At 63.6% G+C, this 20,050-nt stretch overlaps 1 protein-coding gene across 3 annotated transcripts in view; it reads right to left on the bottom strand.

Annotated features, from left to right (window-relative positions):
• MEGF6 (multiple EGF like domains 6) overlaps positions 1–8,904 on the bottom strand; it is an 83,990-nt gene extending 75,086 nt beyond the window's left edge. The window contains exons 1-3 of one of the 3 annotated variants that reach the window (XM_047724246.1): positions 8,646–8,904; positions 4,832–4,966; positions 1,476–1,585 (exon numbers count right to left, since the gene is read on the bottom strand). In XM_047724246.1, coding sequence (XP_047580202.1) covers positions 1,476–1,585; positions 4,832–4,966; positions 8,646–8,755 — 355 coding nt within the window. In that variant the 5' untranslated portion in view covers positions 8,756–8,904. The remainder of the gene's footprint in view (positions 1–1,475; positions 1,586–4,831; positions 4,967–8,645) is intronic. The other 2 variants (XM_047724244.1, XM_047724245.1) reach the window with 2 other exon arrangements.
• Between the last annotated feature and the right edge of the window lie 11,146 nt (positions 8,905–20,050).

Here is a 20,050-nt window from a genome sequence, read left to right as displayed (position 1 = left end):
ACTCCCCCAGCCCGGGAAGCCAAGTGCAGAAGGCCCCCCACCCCAGGCCGGCCATGGGGTTGCGTGTCCACGGCCCTCCCCAGGCATAAAAGGCCGTGCTCCCCAACCCACCCCGTGCCATAGCCCCTGCCTCTTCCGCCTGTCCCCACCGCTCACCGGATTACTAGGGCTGCCTCCAGCAGGCCTCGGGAGCCGTGTCTCAGCGGAAACCGGGGCCCTCCGCTTTGACCTCCTCCCTACACCCCCAGTCAACAGACTCCTTTGTCTTCCTAGAAGCCAGAAGCAGGGAAAACACACATCCCCAGGATCAGAGGGGGTGGGAGAAGCACTGCTGAAGGGGCCAAGGCCCGGGGCACCTCCCGCCGGAGGGCCAGCTGGCGGGTGTCCAGGCGTCCGCCCTGTCCCCTGAGCCTCTCCTGCCCACAAGGGAAGCCAGGGCTGCTTCCTTCTCCTCTTCCCTTCTGCTCCCTTCCTGGGGAGAATTATTCATTTCCTCTCCCAGAAAAACAGCACCAGCATCCTTCTCTTCCCTTTTTCCCACTGGAGTTTCTATAAAGGCATCTCTGCCCCCATTCAGCGGCTCCCATGCTGCCTGTGTGTGGAGGGACCCAGGGGCAGAGAGACAGGCTGGAACAGAGCCCCTGAGGTCCAGCTCCTGTCCCAGCATGGGGGAGCTGGGACCCCCAGCCACCCCTGCTGCATGACCCCATCCCTCACGTCAGGGCGAGCCCTGTCACTGTTTCAGGGGAGGCCGGACCTCTGGAACCACCTCTCTAGGGAGGGGATACTGCCACCTCCTAATCCCATCAACCCCAGCTGCCCACGTACATGCACCACACCCACCTGCCGGCCCACCTGTGCCACACCCACCTGCCAGCCCACCTGTGTCTACACCCACCTGCCGGCCCACCTGTGTCTACACCCACAGGCCAGGAACAGCTCCTCAGACACTCCCTGCAGCCGGACTCCAGAGCTGTGAGTCCCATTTAGTTTCTGAAGCAGAGGCTTCGCAGTGAGGCTCGCGTGTGCGGACACACGGCTCCCACTCCCTCGCGTTCTACCAGGAGCCCCCTCCCAGGGAGGCAGTGGCAAACCTCCATGAAGCAGAAGGGGAGACCGCGGCCCAGGGCACCAGGACGGGAGGCAGGACAGGAGCTACAGTCTCACAGATAACAGTCCACAGAAGCCAGGGACCCAACGCCCAGCTCAGGGCACACTCGGGAACAGAGAAGAAGGACCCAGAGCAAGGCCATGGCTATGGTGGGGCAGGACGTCTCCATGACGGGACCCTGGAGAGGCAGCTGAGCCCACAGACAGCAGCGTGTGGCTCAGGGCCACCCTCAGACCCCCTCCCCATGCCGGGAACCTAAGCACTGGTGGACAGCCTCACACCCTCTGCTCGGAGCCCTCCGAGCCATGTCCCCTTCAGACATGGCCTCCAACGCACGGATTCGGGGTCGGGAAGGGGCACTCACGGGAGAGGCAGCCCTGGTCACCGGGCCGCTGGCTCCAGCCTGGGCAACACCTGAGCACGGTCTGGGCCTCCATGGCATACACCTGCCTGTAGCCGGTGTAGTAGATGGTTCTAGAAAAGAAGGGAGACGGGAATCACTCACTGTGCAGACGCAGTGCTGGCGGCATCTCCCGACGCCCCGGGCCCTCACCCCACCCCTCCCTGCGCAGCTTCTCTGGCCCGTCCCGTTTCAAGCTCAGCAGGTTGAGGCTTATAGGCGGGTGGAAGGTCTGTGCCCCAAAGCAAAGCGGCACCCACGTGAAGAGGGACAGCAGGAGGGGGGCAGGCGACCGGCCCGCAGCCAGCAACAAGGGCCCCGGCCAGCTCTCCCAGGGGGTGGGGCGGGTGCTACCCCACTCCTTCTCCACCCCAGCTGCGGGCCCAGCTCCCCACATCTGGCTCCCATCACCAGGCCAGACCTGAGCACCGGGGGCCTGACCCAAAGTGCCCAGCTTAGGAACAAGCGGGGCTTCCTAGGGTCCAGCACTGGGCAGGCTGCGACCCGGGTGGTGCCAAGTTCTCAGCCCACCAGGGCTCAGCAAGATGGCCCTAGGGCATCCGTGAGGAACCCCTTCCCCACCTGAAGAGCATAGGGCTGAGCTGAGGAGACAGGGTGACTGGGAGAAGCGCCGTGGACAGCAGCAGAAGGACCAGAGCATGACCAGCACACAGCCCTAAGATCAGAGGGGAGCGGGCGGGAGGGCCTCTCGGGGGAGGCCTTGGAGCCGGGCCGGTTCCCACTCAGGATGGGAGCAGCTCCCATGAAGGCTAAGCAGAGAGAGTGACGGAACAAGAGGAAGAGAATGCCCCGTGGCCACCTGCAGCCTTCGGACCTGCAAGCCTGTGCCACCACTGTCTGTAGGAACGGTCCCCAGCAGCCGTGGGGTCAAGGACCCTGGAGCCCCAGGAGCAGCCCAAGGGCCCAGACCACTGTTTTCAGGTGATGTGACACCCTTCCGCTCGCTGGGGCTTGGCCCTGGGGAGTCGTGGGAAGCCCAGGGACCCCACAAACAAGCAAACAAGGCCACTTCCCGGAAGCATGAATCCAGGCGCTCCTGCCGCGCACGGCAGCTCGGGAGAGCTCTGCAAAAGGCCACTTTGGCAGGACATGAATCCACTCGCCTGGAGGGAAACCGACCACAGCAGTGGACAGTTTTTGGCAGAGCAAACAGTGTTTGGGCCCTTCCATCGTAAATATTTATCCCTCTCCCAGGGCTACGTGCCGCTCCTCACGGTCACCCGGAGAACAGAGAAGACCAGACCATCTGCCACCTCCCCCCCACCTTCAGAAGTTACAGACCCTCCGAGACAGCGGGTGGGCCTACTGCCCCCTCAGGCCCCAAGAGCCACCCCCTCGCTCCGCTGCAGCCCACATGGGACGGCTCACGGGGACACGGCTCACAGAGGCGGGCAGATGCAACAGCTCACAGGGGACCCATCACGGGGACTCGGGCCCAGCGGGGAGCGGCTCACAGCAGGGTCAAGGGCGACGGGGGCACGGGGGTGCCGGGCTTGTGCACACATCTCCACCTTGTGCAGGCCCCTTGGAGCGTGGGCCACAGGGCAGGACACCTGGGGGACAGCCCAGGGGAGGGACTCCGTGGGGCTCCTGGCGCCTCCAAGCACTCCTTCCTCCTCCCTTTGCATGGACCGTACCCCGCAAAGGGGCAGGGGCCTTCCACACAGCCGGGGGCTCCTCAGACCTGGCATGGCCCGTGCTGGCTGCTGATTTGTCGGGAAGATGCTCCCAAGGCACTAGGAGAGCTGCCCCGGACTGGCAGGTGGGGAGCAGGGGGCCGGGGGGCAGGGCCCGCCTCCCAGGAAGCCGCAGCCTCTGTGCATTCCAGAAGGAGGAAAGGGAGTGCGCCAGCTCCAGCGGCTGCTGCCAGAGGACCATCTGGACGAGGCACTGGGGCAAGTGTCCGGAGCCAGCACGTGGGGCTCTGCTGCGGGATCACGGGAAGGGACACGACCCATTCACAGCCAGGAGCCCCACAGAAGGGAGGTGGGGCCAGACCCAGTGAGTGCTTGGTGCGGGTCTCAGGAAACCCCACAGGACACCGCAGTGGTGAGACAGATCTCATTCACATGGAGTGGAGGGCTGGGGGGGGAACAGCCCGTGCAGGGCGGGGAGAGCCCCAGCTGCACTGCAGGCCAGGAGACCCCACAGACCTCGCCCCCAAGCAGGCCAGGGACCCAAACTGTTCCTGCTGAACCCAAAGGGAGGGTCCCAGAGACCTGGAGCTAGGGAAGGTGGGCCTCTGCCCTGGAGCAGGAAGCCTGACAGAGACCCCACAGCCCCTGCCCCAAGTGACGGACAGCAAGGACCTCCCAGGCAGGGGGACTTTTCTCCCACGCCCCCAGATGCCCCACCAGGACACTGAAGGCACCCGGATGCTTTGAAAACGCTGTTCCCACCCCATCCAGGCTGGGGGCCTAGGAGCCAGCGATGGGGAGCCCGGGGGCTTCTCAGCAGAGCTACCCACCCGACTCTCCAGCCCGGGGGCTACGGTGCTCCCGGCAGCCTCACTGCTCACGGTGAAATGGTAAGTGGCTGGGGGGACACAGCCCAAGCTGGGAACACTGCACAGGGGCCTCTCTGGGGAAGCACGAGGGGAGCCGTTTTCCTTCTGCCGGGGTTTCTCGGCCCCCGACAATCCTGCAGGATCCCTGCCATTCCGAGCACCAGAGGACCTGGAGCAGCGTCCCCGGCCCCTGGGCTCACCTGAGGCAGTGGCCACTGTCCCCAGACACCGCCAAGCTCCCAGGAAGGGAGTTCACACCCTCCACGGACACCATGCAGGCCACTCCCGAAGGCCTCACTGCAGAGCTGGACACCACACCCCGTCCGAGGCCTGTTCCCGCCTTCCCCACACCTAACCCGGAGGCCTCGCGGCTGCCAGCCAGGGAAGGGGCCCGCGCTGAGGCCCCCCCACCGCCCCACTTTGCAACCATGCAGATTCCAGAGCCCGAGTCTGTAAAATGTGGAGAGGTATGCAAAGGCACTCCTTAATTTGATTTTGAAATAAAATCTTGAGCAATAAAAGGTCTCGCGCCAGCTCCTCTGGGAATGAGGCCTGGGCTCGGCCTCAGCAGCCCCGCAGAGCCTAGCAGGCTGGGTGCCCCGCTTTGCACCTCTTGTGTGGTCCCCGCCTCCCCCACAAGACCCCGCCCGCCTCAGAGCCCCCTCCCACAGAACCCCCTCCTCCCCCTCCTCCCTGCAGGGCCCCCACTGCTCCCAGAAGGCCCTGAGATCAGGACAGCCCCCCACCCTCGTCACCCCACTCCCACACCGGACTCGGGGACCCCAGCACATACCTCCGCTCCTGGCGGACGCACCACGCCTGCCGCCCGCAGCCCACCTTCCACACGGGCACGGTCCGGCTGAAAGCCTGCACACAGGGCTGGGGGCGGCCCACCACAGTCAGCTCCCGTTCGGCACACACGTGGGGCCTGGGACAGAGGACAGACATCAGCGCCCTGGCCACCAAGAGCCAGCGGGCCCCAGTCCTCCTGCACACTCACGCTGGGGTGTGGAGCCGTCGGGGGGGGGTCCCTTGGCCCCCACTCCCCCCTGGTGGAGCCCTAGGCCCCACGGCAGGCCCCGGCTCTAGGGTGTGGGCCTCAGAGGAAGAGGGTCCTGTCCGAGGGTCCTCCAGGCAGGGCCCCCATGCCGCCCACAGGGGTGTTCTAATCCTGCTGACCCCAAAGGATAGATACCACTGCCCCCTTGAACAGGGTACTGGGGGGCCCGTGGGAACAGTGGCTTTAACCCAGCGTTCACGTGACTCCTGTTCTAGGCCGCCTCGTCCCCAGCCATGCAGGCCTCAGAGATGGCCCCTGAGATGCGGGTGCCAGGCACGTGGCTGGGTGGGTGTGGGCTCCAGACAGGACAAGCAGAGTGAGAAGGAATGGAAGGAGGAGAGCCTCCAGGGAGCGTGGCGTGGGGGCCACAGTGGGAGCCCCGTGATTCCGGGCTCCTCGGCCCCCCGGGAACCCCTGCCCGCGAGTGTATGGACAGGAGCCCGCCACACTCAGGAAGGAGAAGGAGGCTGAGAAGAGGCAGAAGGGGCCCAGCCCTGCTCCAGAAGGGGAGGGGAGGGGAGCAGAGGGTCACAGCTTGCCCCAGGTGTGCCCGGATTCAGGGACCAGGGTGGTCCCCAAGCAGGCAAATTTCACAAAGTCCCAGAGAAGGCAAAGCTTTGCTACACCTGAGAGGCCAGCCAGGTTCCTCTGAGGAGGGTGGGGTGGGCTGGCTTCTCCCCAAAGACACCCTCCCTTCCTGGCCCTCCTCAAACCGCAGGGCCAGCTGCCCCCGGGAGGGTTCTGCAGCAGCTCTCCAGTCACTCTCCCATGCCCTGTCCCTATCCCGGGGCACCTGCGTGACTCCTCCTCAAGGCCTGGCTCCCCATGGCCCTGAGGACAGCTGCAGCCTTGTGGGTTCCCCATAGGCTCCACAGGGCCAGGGGTGAGCTCCAGAATGATCTCTTCTGGGGAGTTCCCAGCGCTTCACAAGCACAACCTTGGCCATCTTTTCCATGTGCAGGGGGGAGGGGGTGGGACGGGGGAGGGAACAGACAGACCCCAGCATCAGCCCAAGTGGCCGTGGGCCCCTGCTTCCCATCTGGGGAGGGAAGGCAATTCCCAGACGACGACGAGAACACAGCTCTGCGGGACATCTGCCCCTGGGTCCCCGGATGATGGCCCCAAGGTGAGGAAGTGAAGATGGGAAAAGCCGGGCTGGGAGGGAGGGAGAGACAGCCAGCCTCACCGAGCTGCTCGGCCGCACACACCCCTGTCCAGAGGTCAGGCTACCGAGGGGCGTTTGCGCCACGTCTGTTCTTACGGGCTCCCCTTGTGAACCCCGCAGCGGGCCTCTGAACACAGGTCCCCCTGGCCTGCGTGCTTCCCGGCGTGCAGCTTGGAGCCCCGCAGGCTAGGACCACAGCCAGCTGGAACTCCAGTGCGTGGGGACACCGTCTCCTGTCCCGACCCTGCTCCTGCCAGCCCAACCAGTAGCCTTGGGCCAGCCACGTGCACTGAGCAGTCAGTCATTCCAGGCCCCAGGAAGGAAAGCCAACCACTCTGCCATAAGAAATTCACTTCAGAGACACAAACAGATACATAAAGATGGGTTGCAAGGTTTTGAATCTGGACATGGCCAGCCAGTGGGAGCCAAAGAACCAGCCACGGGCTCCCACAGGTCCACAAAGGCCCCCTGAGCCCCAGGGCTGTGAATCAGTGGGACTCCCCCCAGCACCCCTCTTCTCTTAGCCTCCCCCAGAGGCCCGCCAGGTGGCTCAGGAAAGCCACAGAGGCTGGGGATCCCCGCGCCAGGCCCTGCGGGCTCATCACATCTCCATGGCAGGGGGGCACAGCACCAGTGTGGGCGAAGCACTTTCTGGAACGCTGGCTGTTCTCTGCCCCCCGCCCCCCGGATCGTCTGGGGTGCGAGGAGCAAAGAGCGAATTCTGTCATCTTGCTGGGGTCTCGCAGAAGGGTGCCCTCCCTCCTGCCTCCCCCCCCGCCGGCAGTGCCCGCTGTGGCCAAGCTGCATCCCAGGTCCACACCGGCTGCTTCAGAAACAACCAGAGACGGCAGAGCAAGGCGCACCCCGAGGTGTCGCAGAACTCAACACGCCTGGGGCGATCTGAGAATAGACACTCCACCAAGAAAGAGGGACACAGGCCCCCAGAGGGGCAGCGACCCCTGCCACGTGGACGGCTCCGTGAGGAGGAAGAAAAGGAGGACGGAGCAGAGAAGGGAGAGGCGGCTATGGGCGAGCATGGAGCAGGAAGAGAAGGCAGCCTCAGGCAGTCCACTAGCTGCTGGTTTGAAATGCTTGCCCCGGCCAGGCCTGAGGCTTCCTGGAGCCCCAGGGAAGCAGGTCAAACTCACAGGCGTTTGGATCCGTTCCTTGGGGGGCTCAGGGAAATGGGCCCAGGGAGGTGACAAGCAGTTTCCATGAGCGTGCTGAGGCAGAAGCCGCCTCTTAAGGAGGGGCCCTCTGTCCTCATGGGCTCAGCTGCTGTCCCCCTGACCGGCACCCTGGAATTCCCAGGAGTTGGGGCTTCTGGAAGTCCCCCACTAATGCTGCAAAGAGCAGGCAGGCTGAGTGGCCAGACCCCACTGTGAGAGCCCTTCTGAGGCTGCAGCTGCCCTTAGACTAACTCTCTGGGACCACAGGAAAGCGTCCAGCAGAAGTCACGCAGAGAGTCGGGACTCGGGCCACTCACGTTTCTGGATGCAAAGACCCCCTCTTCTTTGGAAAGGCCACAGGGAAATCTTCCTGCTTGGGGGAAAGCAAGACCCAGGGTAGGGGCCCTGGGGCCAGGACTTGCCCTCCCCCATCTCTGCCTAGAAGTGACCATCCTGCACGGCCAGGTGCTGGGCAGGAGTCCCTAACCCAGGCCAGGCCACTCTCCTGCCCTGCTGCAGCTTTCCACAGCCTGTCACCATCGGGCAGGCCCCGGGCCCGACACCCTGCAGGAGCCCTGGAGTGGGGGCAGCCGGCGGGTGGCTCTCCTTCTCTTCCCCAGCTCGCTTTGGCACTAGCTGTCCTTTGAGGCCAGCGCAAGGACTGATCTGCTGTTTAAGAGAGACCGCTAAACGGCCCATTGGGGAATCATCTTTCAAAACTGAATTCATCTCAGCTGGCTCCCTGACCCTCTCTTCCTGCCCATTCTGGTACTGAATTCCTTCTCCTGTCTCTCCGCCCCAGCACGCACGTGTTTAATACATAAACCACGTCCAGGGGCCCCCTGTCTGGGCGCACCCGCCCCGGCACAGGCCCCCCAGGCCCCAGGAGGCAGGCTATGGAAGGATGTGAGAACCGTCTGCTTCCTTCCTGCCTTCTCGGAGCTGGAGCCATGGCCAGCCAGACCCTGCCTGCAAGGACCCCGAGGGGAGCGCAGCCTCCGCCGGCGCGCGCGGGGACGCGCATTACCGAGGGGAGGGAGACGGCGGGAAAGGGAAGGAGGAGGCGGTCCTGCTACCGAAGCGCCCCCAGACTCAAGCCCCGACCCTCCCAGTTACGGCCAAGCGCCCGACTGCGTCAGAGCCCCAGGGACAAAGCTGCCCAGGGCCCAGGGGCTCCCGCCGTCCAGCGGAGCCCTCCCCGCCCGCTACTCACAGGCCCGGCTGCAGGCGGAGTAGGGCGCCCGCGGGCCCCGCCGGGAGCAGCAGCACCAGAGCCAGGGCCACCGCGCGCCCCGCCGCCCTCGCCTCCGGAAGGACGGGCATCGTGCCCGCGGCCCCGCGCCGGGTCCCCGCTCCGGTCCCCCGCTCACAGGAGGCCCCGGCCGGCCCTCGGAGCCGCCGCCTCCACGTGCGCCATGGCCCGGGGACGCGCAGGGCGCAGCGCAGGTGCCCGCCGAGCCCCCGGGCGTCGCAGGTGCGGAAGGTCCGGCTTCCCCGCCCGCCCGCGTCCGCCTAGCGCCACACTGCGCGCCCAGCCCGGTAGCCGGAGCCCGCCCGCCTTTGCCACGCCCACGGCCCGGACCCCCGCCCGGGCCCCGCCCCCCACCCTGACCCCGCCCCGCCCCCCTCCCAGTTCCCCGCGACCAGCCCCGCCCCCAGCCCGCCTCGGGTCCTCGCCCCTAGCCTTTGCGCTCCCGCACCTCTCAGACTGCAAGTCCCAGGTACCCTACGACCGAGGGACCAACTCCGACGGACCTCGGACCCAGGCGCCCGTCTTTAGGGGCAGCCCGCAGCCCTCCGTCCCTCGTAAGCCTCGGCGACGCTCCGTCCTTCGCCACTCGGGTGCCCCGACCCCTCCCTTGCGGGGCAGAGGGTGGAAGGGCTGGGGTGTAGCCTCTGCAGCCCTCCGTGTGCCTCTGGACACTGCCCTTTGGACACCCACACGGCTGGTCACCGACCACGCCCTGGACCATCTGCTCTGATTCTGCGCGGGTGTTCTCGGCTGGCAGCCTGTGGTGGCAGATCGTGGGGCTCCCCAGAGGCTGTGGAGGGCAGGAGTGTCGTCTGGAGGATTTCTCTCCCCCCATTTAAACCTGGTTGGGGGCACCTGGCTGGCCCGGTCAGGAGAGCACGAGACTTTTGATCTCCGGGTCTTGACTTCAAGCCCCGTGTTGGACGTGGAGATTTCCCTAAAAATCAACCAGCCTTGGGGCGCCTGGGTGGCTCAGAGTGTTAAAGCCTCTGCCTTCGGCTCAGGTCATGATCCCAGGGTCCTGGGATCGAGCCCCACATCAGGCTCTTTCCTTGGTGGGGAGCCTGCTTCCTCCTCTCTCTCTGCCTGCCTCTCTGCCTACTTGTGATCTCTCTCTGTCCAATAAATAAATAAAATCTTTAAAAAAAAAAAAAAAATCAACCAGCCAAGCAACCGGCCTGGTTTTGGTTTGGAATTCACCAACTTCAGGGGTGAGGACCGGGTGCTCCAGGGTCCAGGGCATCCCTGGGGTGGAAACAACCCCGTCAGGAGGTTTTGGAAGAGCCGGGGAGGGGCTGGGTAGAACCGGACGAGGGGCCAGCAGGGAGGCATCCCGTCAGTCACACACGGCGCGGAGGGAGGGCCCCTGCCAGGCCCAGCTGCAGAGCCCCACCGGCGGAGAGGCTCGTGTCCCAGGCCACAAGCCCTCTTTCTTGGCCCACCACTTCACGTGGTCCGGGTGACTGGCCCTCACCTCGCCCTCATACAGAAGCACAGGATCCCTGGCTGGGGGCGGGGGGCTTGGGAGGAGGGACCAGCCGCCGTCTAGCACCGGGCCCCCCGGCCCCGCCAACTCTCTGAGCCCTCATCACCACATGGACGGTTCGTGTCATCTGGGGACGGAGGCTGCCAGGCCGGCCCCGATGCCTTCCTATTGTGCAGATGGGGAAACTGAGGTCAGAGCGGGGAAGAGCACCCCTAAGCCACCCAGCCCGTGAACTGCAGATCTGAGAACCGGACACGGGGGTCTGGCTCTGGGGACCTTAAGTAAACCCCCTATTGTGTTGCCTGTAAATCCGAGGAAACCAGTAAAGCACACAGAGTAGACGAAGTGCGGCGCCGCGGGGGTGCCCGGTCAGCTCCGGCGGCCAGAACAGAGCACCACAGACCCCGCAGGCTAAACACAGACACTTCCTCCCAGTCCCCTGGAAGTCCAAGATCAAGGCGCCGACTGCCGGGTCCGGGTGAGGACCCTCTTCCTGGCGTGTGGAAGCAGCGTGCCTTCTCTCCGTCCTCACCTGGTGGAGGCGGTATCAGGCGGAGAAAGCTCTCTGGTCTCTTCCTCTTCCTCTTCTTTTTTTTTAAAGATTTTACTTATTTATTTGACAGAGAGAGATCACAAGCAGGCAGACAGGCAGACAGAGAGAGAGGGGGAAGCAGGCTCCTGGCCGAGCAGAGAGCCCGATGCGGGGCTCGATCCCAGGATCCTGGTATCATGACCTGAGCCGAAGGCAGAGGCTTTAACCCACTGAGCCCCCCCAGGTGCCCCTGGTCTCTTCCTCTTCTTAAAAGGCACCAGCCCTGGAGGATCAGGGCCCTTACGACTTCAATGACCTTGATTACCTCTGGAAAGGCCCTGTTCCGAATACAGGCACACGGGGAATTAGGGCTTCAACGTGTGGGTTTCGGAGGGACACAGTTCAGTCCAGAGCAGGGTGAGTTCACTGTCTCCTGAATCCCCCACTCCCACCTGCCCCCTCTGTGCAGCCTGGAGGCAGAGGGCAGCTCAGCCCTGGGAGGGGCCACGGTGAATCCACGCTGTTGGAGCCAGAGATGGGGGCCATCCCGTGTGCCTGTTCCGAGGCCAGTCTCCGAGCGGCTGCTTCTGAAGTTCGTTCCTAACCCTGCTCGTTTGCCCCAGAAGAGATATGAACGCAGTCTCCTGCACCGTAGCGTGGGGGTCTGCAGCAGGATCTTGGGTCGGGCCCTCTGCTGATGAGCTGCGTACCCCCAGATGGCTCTCATGTCCTGTGTGTGGCCCTGGACGTGGTCTTTCTGTTCCTCAGTCCTCGTGTATGAACCAGAAACGGCAGAGCCGCGCCTCCGAAGTTGGTTCCCACTCAGCCTGGACTCGATTGCTGTTCGGTGAACGAACCCCACCACAGGCCCTCCCTCCCCCATCCCCAGGCCAGCATACAGCGGCAGGAAAGGCGTCAGGCCCCGAAACGGCTCCAGGGTGGTGGAGACCGCCTGTTCCAGCAAGAGCAAACACCACACCATTCACACCAGGGACCGGGGGTATCGTGGGCTGCATCGTGTCTCCAAAAGAATAGATCCGTGTTCTAACCCTCAGTACCTGCACACAAGACTGATCTGGAAAAGGGGTCTTTGGGGACGTAATTAAGTTAAAGATGTTTGGGATGAAATCGCCCCGGACCCAGTCACAGGTGTCCTTATGGAGACGAGAGGGAGACTTGGGACTACGAGTGAAGGTCACAGCAACCCCTAGAAGGGAGGAAGGGGAGAGGCCTGGACAGTCATCCCTTGGTGCCCCCAGAGGCAAGCAGCCCCGTCCGCACCTGCATTTCACGTTTCTGGCTTCCAGAACTGGAGAAGGGCCGTCTATTTTAGCCACGGCATCTGTGAATGTTTCTGGCAGGCACAGGAAGCCAGTGTAAGGCGCGCAGTCCGGGGACTGTCCGCGGGGCCCCTGGCCTAGAGGGGAGCTGGCCGGCCACAGGGCATGCTGGGGGCCCCTCCCGCCAGGATCTCAGCAGCTCTCAGGCGCTGGGAGAGCAGAGGTTCCTCTGGAAGCCGAGACCTGTAGATACGGAAACTTGTCGCGGGACACGCTGTCTGTGGGGCGGCCCCGGCATTTCTCAAGAACAAGGTCGTATGTGTCCCCTTCCCCGCGCGGGCTGTGCTGACCGGAACCAGCACCGATCCCCAGTGTGCGTTCCGAGAACTCCCGGCCCCAGCTCACCCCAGGGCAGCTTCTCAGAGCCAGACCCTCTCACGGATCCCGCGTCTTGCTTGGGCCGCAGGTGCAGAGACAGCCCTCAGGGCACCTGGGCCCAGCAAGGTGGGCGTCTTGGAGGAGGCAGAGCAAAACCAACGTTCTGGTCGAGAGCGGGTGTGACAGACGTGGCCACCAAAACAACGCGGCTTCTAGAAACCACAAGACAACTGTCCCTTCGATTCCCCAAATCTGCTGATTTGCCTTAAAGCCACGTTTAGAAACCTGCCTCTAGGTCCCCAAGGCCATAGCCCCCCGTCTGCTAGGAAGGGTGCTTCTCTGTCGACCACATTGTCCCTGCTTCTGCTGGGATGGGCCAAAGCCTGTGGGCGGTCTGCAGGCACCACGTGATAGCTCTTCCATGCGTCCCTGCAGCCACGGGGCCTCCCAGCCCCAGCCAGCCCCGCAGGCAGCCCCAGTCCCACCCTGGAGGGAGAGGTCTCACCCAGGGTGCGTTGTCTCTGGAAAGTGAGCTTGACCCATGGACCCTGTGAACGGGAACACTCTCTGGGCCGTGTGCTAACCTCCACCGCGGGGAGCCTGCACGCCCAGGGCCCTGAGACCCCACGCTTGGGGCTCCTGTTTGCATCAGCCTGGCCCCTCGTGCCCCTGACCGCTGCTTCCATTCGAGACAGACATCAAAGGTGGGGCGCCCTGATTTCATAAAACACTAAACCACAACATCTGGAAGTTAAGATAAGAATCCTCACTTCCCAGTCCTCCTGGGAAGAAGAATGATGTTTTCATCTCCGCTGTGCAAGGCGCTCTGGTTTGAAGGCCCTGGGCGCGTGGGCTACTCTGCCACCTGCTGTCCAAAGTCCCCAGGAAGAAGTACTGCACACCCAGGGGGACCCAGCCAGGAGCCTCCGTTCCCTGTCTCATGACCAGCGGTTTCCGATGGAAACCCTGTTGTCGTTCATGTACAGATGGGCCACCTGCTACAGCAGTCGTGTCCCCCAAACAGATCCATCAAGTCCTAACCCCGGGCCTGTTAAAGGGGCCTCGTCTGGAGATGGGGTCTGCGACATCAGACAGGTTCTCGTCCAACGTGACCGGTGTCGAGAAGAGACACGGGGAGACACACGGGGGAGGCAGCCGTGGGACCCCAGAAGAAAGGTTGTCGGGATGCGGCTCCAGGCCGAGGGAGGCCGAGGGCTGCTAGCAACCACCAGATGCTGGGAAGGCCAGGAAGGTTTCCCCTCAGGCCTCCAAGGGAGGGCAGCCCGGCAGGCCCCTGGGTCTTGGGCCTCCGGACTACAGAGCTGAGGACGAGTCCTGTTGTGTTAGCCCCGGGGTGTGGCAGGTCGGCGAGGCCGCCCGGGAACCCTGCACCAGCAACCAGGCTCCACCTTCCTCTGTGGTCCCCTGAACTATGGGCCCGCAGGGTGCCTCCACACCCACCAAAGGCTCAGGCACCCTGGCCGGCGTCCTCTCCTCATGCCCGCTGCCACCGCCATCCTGAGAAATGCTGGGCCCCGCGTGCCCGGTCTTTCCTCCCAAGACGGAGACTTGGGCTTGCCACCAGGCAGAGAGTTCTGTTCCCTCTGTGGCATCTCGGTTCCAGCACCCCACTCGTGGTCCACAGCGCCCGGATGTCTGGCTCTCGCTTTCCCTACACGGTCTCGCTCCAACTGGGCCCCCACGTGTCATCCCTCCAGCCGCTGGGTCCCAGGCCGGTCTCGGAACACGGAGCCGGAGGAGACAGAGAGAGGCCTATGCACCAGGTGGGCAGGGAGCCAGTGTGACAAGCAAAGGGACTTCTTGGCCACTGGGAGTCGAGGCACCCCGCACCTGCTCGCCAGAATCTTAAAGTTCAGAGAAGCCTCCGAGGGGCTCAGTCACCGGTATCCTCGGACAGGCTCAAATCCACACTACCTCCCGGCCACGTCCCTGCAAGCAGCTCCCACCATGGGAATGGGGGGCCCAGCGCACGTCCCAGTGACAGGGCAGAGTGAGGGCCAGCTCCAGGGACAACTGGCGGTCACAACTCCCAGCCCTCGGTGACCCGTGACTGGCTCTCGCGATCTCACGCGCCCCTCTTCCGCAGTGGACCCTCAGTGGCCAGCGAGAGGAGCCGTGAGCGTGGACGTGGCTCATTCAGGGGCTCTCCGGCCGCACTGCAGGCAGGGCCCCTGACACAGCCCAGGCCCACGCCAGAGAACACACAGGTTAAGACAGTAATTCCCAAGATAACAACCTTTTTCCAGCAAGAGCCCCGTGATCTGAAGCCTGGGTTTAGTCACTGCAGCCAGCCGGTGGTCAGAGCACTCCAGGCCTTCACCTGGGTCCTCAGTGTGACTTAACGAGGAAGACTCGTTATGGGACTCATCAGGTCCAAACACAGGAACTCTGGATGCCGGTGCGGGCGCCTCCCCTAGAGGCAGTGGAGAGGTTTGAGGCCTCCCGTTCCAGACGACGGCCTTCTCTCCGGGGCCCCACCGGCCTCAAATGCCGCGTGGTGGGTGAGTTTAGCGAGGCTGGTCCTGTGCTGTAGCTCTGGGCCCAGGGCTGGGGCTGAACGATCGTCCTGTAAGCAACAGAGTGAGCCCACCCGGCCTCGGGGAGACGGAGCTGCTGCTTCAGGGCCTGGACTCGGGGGTGCCCACCACAGGGCTGTTGGGAAGGCAGCCCAGTCAGGCATGAGGAGTGGCCGGGGGGCGGGCTGTGGCCAGGACTTGGTGTGCGGTCCATGCCAGCTACACTGCGTTTCCTCAGGTTGAGTGTGTGGCCTAATAACGGGCCCCCCCGGGAGAGCGAGTGGTGGCCCAGCCCTTCCAGCAGGACAGCCGGTTGCCAGCCCGGCCAGCCGCACAGTGTCGGTCAGGGTTGGGCACCTCTGCAGGCGTCCCAATCTGGGCTGGGGGGTGATGGATCCAACCAGGGGATCGATGAAAGGTATTAAAACCTGGGTCGTATGTCAGTGGTCCCAGCGAGGTGACATTACTGGTCAGTCACCTCATATGTGGCTTTGCTCATCCGTCTCTCCTGTCCACCACCCCTGCTGCTGCGGGTTATAGGGACGGGGGAGCCCCCACGTCATGGCCTTTGAACCCCCATCGCTGTCTAGGTGCTCTGCTTCTCTGATGCAGGCAGCCTGCCTCACATGGGGCCGGGACAGCGTGGGTCGGGCCAGAGGCAGCGTCTGCACACGCCCGGGGCATATGGAACCCTCGCTCAGAGGAGCGGCCAATACAATCCATGTGCCGGTCCCCTGTGAGCTGGGGATTCTGGCCGATGGCCCTGGACTCCTCCAGCATCACCCTGAGTCGGGTCACGGACACATAGGACCGGCCGTCCCTGCACTGACCAGGTCGCTGGACTTCAAGGGCAACCTAGCATCCTTGGTGTCTGGGGGCTGCCACGGCCCCAGCCCTGGCTGCTGTAGCCACTGAAGCCTCACTTGCTGGGGCTTATCCCCAGGCTGGGGCATCATCTTCCTGAGGAGCCAGGACAGGGAAGACAGTGAGGGCCACCAAGTCTCCGGCCGGCCACCCCACGTGTCTTTTCGCATATCCTGACCTACAAAGTCTTAGTCAGGATCACCACCCCTCGGCTTTCCACTGTCGGAGCCGTGGGGTCCGTCGCTGTAAAACAGCCTCCACATACAGGGCTGATGGCTGGGGCCCGCGAGGGATTGCCCACCACACCGCAGGCTGCTTGGTCTGTCCCTGTCGCCACCCAGATGGGGTCGGTGTTGGGTAGAGCAGTAACGACAGGCCGTGTGGGCGTGTGGACAGACGGACGGCCTTGACAGAACTGCCCGCACTCCAGGCAGCGCTGGCCCCCCACAGGCTGCAGGGGCCACCCCGGCGACAGGGGTGCGGGTATCTGGAGCAGCTGCGGGCTTCCCCCCAGGCCCTCGTAGTGGCTGCGTTTCTGGGGACCGTGGGCTGCTGGACAGGGCGCGCCTCCACTGAGAACAGGCATGCCACGTGGCCAGCGTGGGGCTCTGCGCCACAGTGGAGGTGGCCGCTGGAAGATGGTCTCGCCCCCCCCCCCCCCCCACTGGGCAGGCAAGTCCCCGCCACGCCAGGCAGTTCATTAGCGAGAGGCTCCTGGAGGAGCGCTGTGCCGCTCGGAGCTGGCGCTCTGCGGGGTCTTTGTGACCCCGGCCCCTTCCAGAGCAGCCGTCAGTCTTCGGGACCCTCCTGTTGTCTCCGCCACGGTGCCGGAGTCCCGGACGGCCTCAGTGTGAGGTATCCTGGCTGCCACGATGCCACAGCTGGAACCAGCTCCCCTGGCGTTTCTTCCCGAGGTCACTGTCAGTCCCGCCTTCGCACACCTGCCCCTGCTTCCCCAGGCTGCATCAGGTGGGGAATAAAAGTCCTCCCAGGCCCCCAAGTCCCCCCAAACCCTGCACCTCGTTCCTGTTCTTAGGGCACGGGCAGGCCAGCATCTTCTCCATCACAGATTCTGGGGACATGTGCATGTCACCTCACCGGACAAGACCCCGAAACTTTATGGGGGTGCCTGGACCTTGAATGTTTGTGGTCTGTCATGGGGACGTGTTCACGGTCCAACCTGCCCCCTCACAGATGCTCCAGCCAGGCCCACGGAGTGTCTCACAGGTGACCACTGTGTATCGATGAAATGCGCCCATTTCAGGAGTGTGGGGAGGGAGAGCAGGGACAGGCGGGTGGGGTGGGACTGGCAGGGAGCCTTGGGGAGGCACCGGAGAGACCTCGGTTCTGGTGTCGTGCATGTGAAGACACGTGGGCTGTAGTTACCAGAAACCGGTCCTCCCGGGGTCTCTTCCATGCGTCTCCGTGAGGATGAAGCCCGTTTGCAGAAACACTCCTGCAAAGCAGTGGAGAGAAGCCGTGACCGCGTGCGGAGGAGAGCGCCAGGGAGAAGGAGCCGTGGCCGGAGATGCGCTGAGAGCTGGCTGCGCTGCACTGACCAGCGGAGCGCGGTGCGCCTGGGACGCACGTCTTAAAGTCACCACGGCTGCCGTTATGCCGGGACACAGTGGATTCTTGGGGATTTTATAGAAACGTAGACAAGACAAGTTCGGTGTCTCTTCTAGCTTGACCATGCTTCCCGGGGAGTCAGCGAGTCCGTGAGTCTCATTAGTGTGACCTCTCTCTGCGAAAAGGAGAGAGAACACATCTTTGGAGATGGTCCAGGGACCTCTGCAGAAACCCCAAACTTAGTTCAAGGTCAATAAGACTTCTTTTAGAATTTGACTTTTGGGGTCTGACGTCACTGGGAAACAATACCATTGAATCAAATTGATAATGAAAGGCTTCAAAGGCAAATCTAGAAGGTTATACGGTTATTAAAAAACAACTGTTCTACTGGAGAAGACTCCATTTTCTTGAGCAATCACAGACCCGATAGAGACAGTAGGCGGCCCAGGAAATGATTGTGATACAACACAGAAGCCGTCTTCCTGGCAGGTAAACCCAGAGGCTCTTACGTTTATTTTTTTAAGATTTTGTTTATTTGTTTGAGGGAGAGAGGGAGCACGAGTGGGGTGAGGGGCAGACGGAGAGGGAGAAGCAGACTCCCTACCGAGCAGGGAGCGGGTCTCGGGGCTGGATCCCAGGACCCTGAGATCATGACTGAGCCGAAGGCAGACGCTTCACCCACTGAGCCCCCCAGGTGCCCCAGGATGAGTTCAAAGGTAAGGAAAAACCTTTCACAATCCCATCAAGAAAGACCAATAGTCCAGGAAAACTTTGTCCTGTTACCAGACAAAAGAAAACTTGCCATTTTATATACGTGCATTATCGATATCAAAGCTGCTTCTGTAGGACAGTTTAGAAAGCCCCTTTTCAAGTAAATTTGGGCAGCAGCCTCGGACGTCGGGAGACGTCGCCCGCCTGGAGCCCTCATCTGCAGACGTCCGGAGACACACAGACACGGATGTCCCGGGGTCACTCGAGCTCGGAGCCGCCGAGCCCCGCCGGGTGTCGTGCAGACGGAAGGCGTCCGTACCTGCTCTCACGGCTGAAGCTTTTCCTAGCGCGTGTGGGGAAGACGTTTCAGATCGGTCTTTGCCCCTGAGCCGCCGTGGCCGGCGAGGGGGCCTCCGAGGCAGGGTCCATGCGGTCGAAGCCCCCTTCCCCTGCGGGGCCGGGCGACGGTGGGCAACGCCCCAGTTTTCCCCGGGAGCCTCCATTTCGGACATGATGAGATTTACAACCTGAAGAGACGGAGAGAACGCATTTTCTAGGGGTTTCGGCGTCTGTTTCTCTGGTCCTGGAAGTCTAGCGTAATGAGCATGTGGAGTTCTCCACGGCGCTGGCATCGGACGGCCTGGGGCCCTCCGTGCACGGTGGCTCACAACCCTCTCCCCTTCGCGGGCCTCACTTTCTCAGGGATCCCACCGGCTAGTGTCCCTCTCGGGCTCCGTCGCAAGCACCGGGACCTCCGTAGGTGGCGGCTTGCGCCCTCCTAGCTTTGCCAGACCGAGCGTTCTTGTCTGCTGGCCGGAAGCCAGACGTGGTGGGTGCCCGCACAGCCTCCCCTCTGCTCCCCGCCCAGCTTTCTGGCCCGACCCTCAGCCTCTAGCTGGGCCTCCCTGTCCCTCTAAAGTCCCCACAGGGGAGGCGAGTCCACTGCACAGCCCCAGGCCTCCGTCGCCAGCCACCGTGCACACCGCACCCCTTCCCCAGAGTGTGGGACCCACTGCGGATCTCCGGGCCTCCTGCACTCAGGAACCCGAGGCGGCCCACAGGCATCTCACGGACAGGCCCCCTCCGCACACAGAGGTTAAGGACGCCCGCGCAGGGCATCTCTCCTGTCCCTCCTGGTGCCCCCATGTCTCCGGGGCAGGCAGAGCGGGAGAAGGAGGCGGGCACTGCAGAAGGGGGGGCGGCGGTTTCTGGAAGGGGTTGACTTCCTGCGAGGCTTCTCCTGGGCGCCACCAGCCAAGGAGATCGCCACACCCTCCTGACGCTAAAGTTTGTTCAGGGGCCTTCCCGGATTCGGTCACCACACCGTGATGACCTGAACGCCACCGCATGACCTCAAGGCTGTGGCCCTGGAGGCGGCGCCTGCCGTGGGAATGGGGCAGAGCATGTGTCCCAATGACAGGGCAGCGTGAGGGGCCAGCTCCAGGGTAACCCGCGGTCACATCCTCTCCATGACCTCCTCTGACACCTGCCCTGCCAATCACCAGTCCCTGTCAGACCCGCTGCCGCCTCCAGCCAGACTGGAAACGCAGCCTCAAGGACCACCGCTCTGACAGTGCTGGACACCCTCCCCCTTGATCCGCCGGACACGCCAGCAACACCCAGCCCTGCCTGTGACAGTCCCCTGCGACCCAGGGTCTCCTGTCCTCTGGCAGCCTACCCTGTTCGCTCCCAATTGGGGTGAAAGTCTCACCCCTTGCCATCCTCGGCAAATACTCCTCATGGGACCTGCCCTCCCGTCTCCCTTGTCCTGCACCCCAGCAACCCAGCGACACGCCTATCGCCTGCTCTCTAGTCTAGTCCAGCCGCCGGTCCCTCCCACGCCCAGTGGCTGCCCTGTGGAAGGGTTCAGTGCAAAGGCCCAAGGCCCCAGCCGTCCAGGGACCCCCATGCTTGCATCTAATCAACCCCCTTGCTCCTCCCAGCGCCTTTACCCGAAGTGCCAGCTCCCCCTCCCCACTGGAGAAGAGAGATGCTCGTCCTGTCCCTGC

This window comes from Lutra lutra, chromosome 4, assembly GCF_902655055.1.
Source record: "Lutra lutra chromosome 4, mLutLut1.2, whole genome shotgun sequence".
NCBI classification, from domain to species: Eukaryota; Metazoa; Chordata; class Mammalia; order Carnivora; family Mustelidae; genus Lutra; species Lutra lutra.
The sequence above is the reverse complement of the archived record's forward strand: the minus strand, read 5'-3'. Positions and strand labels throughout refer to the sequence as shown.